The sequence below is a fragment of the Carcharodon carcharias genome, chromosome 11 (assembly GCF_017639515.1).
Source record: "Carcharodon carcharias isolate sCarCar2 chromosome 11, sCarCar2.pri, whole genome shotgun sequence".
Classification (NCBI taxonomy): domain Eukaryota; kingdom Metazoa; phylum Chordata; class Chondrichthyes; order Lamniformes; family Lamnidae; genus Carcharodon; species Carcharodon carcharias.
Genome location: NC_054477.1, coordinates 95,523,847 through 95,530,341, shown reverse-complemented (window position 1 = coordinate 95,530,341; position 6,495 = coordinate 95,523,847). Strand labels below are relative to the sequence as shown.

The following is a 6,495-nucleotide window of genomic DNA, read 5'->3' as shown; positions in this document are numbered from 1 at the left end:
CGGCCGCGCGCGGATGAAGCTATCCGCTGATTGGCTGCATTAGTCTGAGCTTTTCGACACATCGCCCTTTGGAGTGTGTCTATTGGCTGAACGGTCAGGTTGCGTCTGGTTCCGATGTCGCCTGTCCGTGCGGTGTGACGCCGGGAGGTCAGATCCTTTACATTATTCTTTATTTTTATTTTTTTTTAATTCTCCCGTCCCTCAAAAGTCCGTGGTTTTTCTTTCCTATTTGTGTGAAGAAACCAGTCGAGGTTTTGAAGTCTGACGGCGAGCGGCTATTGATTGGTATTTGAAATAATGGCCGCGCTTTACGCTTGTACGAAATGCCACCAGCGATACCCGTTCGAGGACCTTTCTCAGGGCCAGCAGTTGTGTAAGGTTTGTAATAAACATCAGCTCCTCCCGACGGAAATCAGTTATTCCGCTCTTTGTGATTTGTGTCCAGGTTAATCAGCTCCAAAATCTGGCAAAGGATCGGGCACTGGGTGCCGCCAATCCCCCCAATGTTCCTCACCCAACAGGCGCTGCTCAACACGGAAGACGCACGGATAAGCTGCTGGCGGAAAAGCCAAGGGGGGAAGAATGTGTTTTGGATCCGTGACGCCTCCCGCTGACTTTTATTTCCAGTCAATACAGGGTTCAGCTACCACCACATAAGGAATAGCTTCGGCCCAGCTTCAAAAGTTTTAATGGTGCTCTCTTTCCCCCCGTGTCCTGTTGTCAGTTCATCCATTGATTAACTTTTAAACGTGTAGAACAGAACAAGCCTGTTAACTTGACTATTTTGCTGCCCCCCCCACCCCACCGAGAAAAACTCCATAAAAACGGAACGGTATATAATAATTGCTCATATAAAAATAGATTTCATATTAACTTTTCAAATGATCTAAAGAATCATGACGTTGAATTTTCCATCTAAATTGCTCAAGTAGTGAAGTTTCTGACAGTACTTTGTACTGAAAAATCTACAATATTATGAGATGCGTAAAAATGATTTAGTATTTTGTCTAAATTCAAATGCCTAAATCACTGATCTAAACAGTCAATCCCATTCCCTTTGCCCAGAATCCAGATGAGATGATTTGGGCCATTGTGGCTGTGTAGGCTGTTTGAAAGAATGATCTACTTAGCCTTTCTTTCCTGCTCTTTCAAAAAGCCTTGGAAATGTTTAGTTTTCAAGTATACATTCAATATCCCTTTTGCTTCTGCCATGTGCTGAATGTGGGCAGGGTGTTCAGATCATAACTTACTGTATTATTTTTTAAATCAATTGCCTTTGCTTTTGCCATTTATCTTTAATCTTTGTCCTCCAGTTACCAACTCATATGGTGGAAACAGTTTCTCCTGGTTTATTTTATGCATGCCCCCTCATGATTTTGAATGTCTCTTTTTAAACTTCCCTCAAGCTTCTCTGCTCTGAGGCAAACAACCATAGCATCTCTAATCTCTCCAATTAACTGAAGACCCTCATCCCTGGTATAATTCTGGTAAACTTCCTCTGTGTCCCCTTTAAGATCTTAACATCCTTAAAACGTAGTGCCCAACTGAGGCTTATTTAATGATTTATAAAACATCAATGCTTTTGTAGTCTTTGTCTCTATTTACAAAGTCAAAGATCTTTTTGTAATAGCTTTATCAACTTTTGCTGCCATTTTCAAAGATCCTTTGATCTTTACTGTTTGTCAATCTTAATTTTGTATTTCATTGTTTTGGACTACATGACACAATGTTTTATTTTCAGCTTTAGGAAGATTGTGAGAACTTGACTAGGTGTTCAGACTCATGGATATAAAGTAGATAACATCCCAACTTCCATATTCCTCTCTAAAGAAAATTTCATGCTATATTGTTATTTTAAACAGTATAAGATTCAGAAGCAGAAATTGTTTTTATTTGCCCATCACTGCCCCCTTGTAAAGGATGTGTCCTGAATACTAATACTAGGCCCAGTATTGTGACTGGGGTGAAACATCTGTGATGTATAGAGTTCCAAACTGATTTCTACTTTCGTACATTAAGTTGAAAACAGCTCAAAAAAGCCTATGGTGGATTTAATGGAGAGATTTATTCTACAAGTGCTGTACACTTGTGTTTTGATGCTTCTGATTATCAGATTTCAACATAAAACATAACTAAAGAGAGTTGAGACATTCAAGTATACAGATATCTTTTTTGTATTGTGTAGACATATGAATTTATTTAAACAGCTTTCCTAATTGAATAAATTTGTTATAACTTCCTTCGTTGACATATTACAATGATTCAGTGCAGTCTATATTTGATAATATGGGCATTTCCACTTCATAATTCATAAAACTTTTACATGAAGAGCTGCTTTGGCCGGACAAAGTCTTAACACTAAATTTGTTAGGCAGGTATGAAAAGATAGAAAAACATAACGGAGAGATGAGACTTGCAGTCACGGTTTCTTTTGTATACTTGGGACATCCCAGCTAATGAACCACCAAGTGTAGCTATTTGACTTGTAGATAAACACGGCAACAAGAGAAAAATATGGGATCAGGGGTTGGGGTGTGGGTGCTGGATTGGCTTAGTGGGGAAGGGGAAAGGTGAGTTACAGCAGAACTAACTGAACAGTTGATGACAGTAAAGTCCTTTGGCTCCTCTCTTTTTGGAGGGGGCAGAGGAAAAGGTTTTTAAGGAAACGGTTGGTAGGAATTGGAACTAGGGGAGTAGAGGAGCCACTTGTGGTGAGGTTTAGGAAGTAGCCATGAATATGGGTAGGAGAGTATATACAAACAGAGAGATTGATGGAAGTCAAAGCATGGTGAATTATGGAGTGTGCTAATTAATAAGCTAACTGTTGGCTGGCAGACTAAGGGGGAAAGTGTCTGTACTTCAGAGGCCACTTGCTAGATCTTGTGGGAAGCTTTCTTTGAGATCATTAGCAAGCTGCATTGCTTCACTGACTGTAAAATCCAGCCCATTGATTCATAACACTTGTAAAACTGATGGAAGTCATTTGGCTTGTCGTGTCTCCTGTAGCTTTTGAAAGGACTGTCCAGTTTAGTCCCACACTCCAGCCTTTTCCCCATAAACCTATAACGTAGTCGTCTTCATGTACATGTCCAGTTGTCTTTTGCAAGTTCCTATGGAATTTGATCCCAGCACTGTTTTGGATAGTGTGTTTCAGATCTTAATAACTGTGTTGTGTGGAGGTTGGAGGAAAGGCTGTGTGATGGTTGGGAAATCTCACTGTGCCTCTTAATTCTTTTGTTGATCATTTTAAGTCAGTGACCTCTCGTCAGACAGAGGAAACAATTTCTCCCTACTTGCCTTATAATTTTGAATACAGGGTACCTCTATTAGGTCTCCCAATGACCACCTTTGCTCTAAGGAGAATAATCCCAGCTTCTCCGATCTCTACACATAATTAAGTTCCCACATCCCTATTATCAGTCTGGTAAACCTCCTCTGTACCTTATCCACGGCCTTGACATCCATCCTAAAATGTTGTGTCCGGAATTATAGACAGTACACGAGCTGAGGTCTAAACAGTAATTTGTGAGGGCATGGCATAACTTTCTTGGTTTTGTATTTAATGCCCCTGTTAAACCACTCCAAATGCTTTATAGCCACCTTATCAACTTCCCTGCCATCTTCAAAAATTTGTGCATATGTACTTAGGTGCTCTTGCATCCCTCTCAAAAAAGTACAATTCAGATTACCCTGCTTCTATGTTGTTCCTCCCAAAGACCATCACTTCGAACTTAGCTGCCAGTCTTTCTTTCTGAAGTCTGCTACTACCCTCACTCTTCACTAAGTTGCCAAATGTTGCATCATCTGCAAACTCTGAAATTGTACTAACTATACCGAAGCCCTAGTAATCCATTTATAACAAGAAAAGCAGTGGCCTTAACACTGATTCCTTGGTTCACCACCCTATCCTTCTGTCCAGTTAGAAAAATAGCTCTTTAGTACTCTGTGCTTCCTATCCCTTAGCCAATTACATACGCAAGTTATCACCATACCTTAATCACCTGTGCTTCTATTTTCTATTTTGGTACTATATTGAGTGTCTTTTGAAAGTCCATATACACAATACCAATGCCACCTTCAACAGACCTGTCATTTCAGCATTGAACGTAATCAGGTTAGTCAGACATGATTGACATGATTCCCCACCGCTGCCCCAGCCCCCATTTTAACAAATCCATACTGTCTGTTATTAACCATGCTTTTTCAAGTGAGAATTCATTTTGGCTTGACGGTAATCTCTGGTAATTTTCTCTTCACTGTAAGATTAACCTATAGTTCTCAGTGCTTATGTTTCTCCCCTTTCTTTGAATAGGGTTGCAACATTTACAGTCCTTTTGCATCACTTTCGTATCCAAGAAAGTTTGAAAGATTGTGGTCAGGTTCTGCTATCTTCTCCCATGCCTACTTTAGCATCCTTGGATGCATCCCATCTGGTCCAATGAATTGTTGACTTTAAATTATACCAACCTACTTAGCAGCTACTTTCTATGTATTTTTATCCTATCCAAGATCACTACTCCCCCCTCCTCTATGGTGACACTAATTTTTTTTTCACAACTAGACTGAAGTTAAAGTTCTCATTTAGTGTCTCAATATGCCCTCTGCCTCTAGAAGAGGTTTTCACTATTGGTTTTTTTTATTGGGTGCCCTTTTGAGTGTGCTGGTGCCAAACTTTGTACAAATATTTCTTTCCATGGAACTTTTCAGGGACAAGCTTCTGTGGCGAAAAATCATGAGTGGACATTTTAAATTCTAAACCTGATTTTTAAAAAGTGAAAGCAAAGCAGCTGTGTATCATTTGAATAGTTTTCCACACATTGGGATTTTTGTTGCGCTGCAATGCTTTTGCATTTAATTAAAGCATGATCTCGTGTATTTTAGCACAATGCTTCCCAAGCTATTTTCCAATGTGATCAGATTTTAACGCTTGAAAATTAACATGATCCCAGGTGCCAGCTAAAACACAAGAGCAATAAAGCAGCATAGTAACATTCAGTTTAAAGTTCACGTATTATAGATCAACATATAATAACAATACATCATAACTATGAAAACCTGATTTCTTGAAGCACTTTGTAAAAATGTTTTTTATTATTTTATGTCCTCTGCCACACACACCCACACTCTCACATACAAACACACACATTTGGTCTAGTTGCTGGAGTCTGTGAAGCAGAGTCACTATCCTGGGATGAGGAACCTTTACAGGAGCAGAAATCTGATGAGGTTTGAAGCCACCCCTCACCTCAGCGCACAACCACCTGCTTTGTTCCCCCACACCCAGTCAGTGATGTAAGTTACCCAAGAGGTGCCAAGCTACCTTTTGCTCTACTTGATTGTAGCATATCCTTTCTTGAGTTTGCTACTAGTTAGTCTACTTGATTTTGATAGTGTTGGCATATTAAAACAGATTGTATTTTCAAAACAAAAACAGAATTACCTGGAAAAACTCAGCAGGTCTGGCAGCATCAGCGGAGAAGAAAAGAGTTGACGTTTCGAGTCCTCATGATCCTTCGACAGAACTTGTATTTTCAATATAGGCAATTTGCAATTCAAAGTTAGTTACTTCAAATTCTGTTTTTAAAATTTGTTTTTCAATTAAGTTGCTACTTTCCTGTGTGGTTTATGTTGCTTAATTTGAATTACTAGATCATTCAAATTATTTAGCGCAAAAATAAATTTGAATTTTTAGGAGGTACAGTATCTTATCATTCAGCTTATTCCTGGGTAGTCTGTTCAACTCAAGGTTACTTCTCTTTCTCAAACCGCTAGGAATGGGTGTGACAAATTGAAAGTAATGAACTTGACAGAAACTTCTTTTTCTATCTACACCTACCAGCAAGGGATAATGTAATTGATTTAAAAGTCGTTTGTCCACGTTTCATGAGCAATAACACCTGATGCTTTCCTTTTTAGTCACCGACTCCATCCCTCTCCCTGGGAACAGCCTGAGATTAGACTAGTTTGTCAACAATCTTGGTGTCATATTTGATCTTGAGATAAGCTTCCAACCTCTTATGTCTCTAAGACTGTCTTTTCCATATCATTAACATTGCTGGACTTGGCCCTGTCTCAGCTCAGCTGCTGCTGAAACACTCATCCATGCCTTTGTTACCCCTAGGCTACTCCAATGCACTCCAGGCTGGTCTCCAACATTCCACCCTCCATAATTCTTAGGCTATCCAAAGCTCTGCTGCCCATGCCTTAAACTAGCAGCAAGTCCCCTTCCCTTATCAACCCTGTGCTTGCTAATCTACAATGGTCAAGGAATGTCTTGATTTTAAAATTCTCTTGTTTTCAAATCCCTTCGTGACCTTGTTCTTCTCAATCTCTAATCCCCTCCAACCCCAGAACACTCTGAGATATCTGTGCTCCTCTAATTCCGGCCTTTTGTGTATTCCCAATCATAATTGCTACACCATTGGTGACTGTGCCTTCGGTTGTCTAGGCCCTAGAATGTGGAATTCCCTTCCTTCTCCTCTCTGCCCCTCTTCC

At 39.9% G+C, this 6,495-nt stretch overlaps 1 protein-coding gene across 2 annotated transcripts in view; it reads left to right on the top strand.

Annotated features, from left to right (window-relative positions):
* Positions 1–75: 75 nt before the first annotated feature.
* Positions 76–6,495, top strand: part of fam76b (family with sequence similarity 76 member B) — a 41,664-nt gene continuing 35,244 nt past the window's right edge. Inside the window, exon 1 of one of the 2 annotated variants that reach the window (XM_041199526.1) lies at positions 76–378. In XM_041199526.1, coding sequence (XP_041055460.1) covers positions 298–378 — 81 coding nt within the window. In that variant the 5' untranslated portion in view covers positions 76–297. The remainder of the gene's footprint in view (positions 379–6,495) is intronic. The other variant, XM_041199527.1, reaches the window with a different exon arrangement.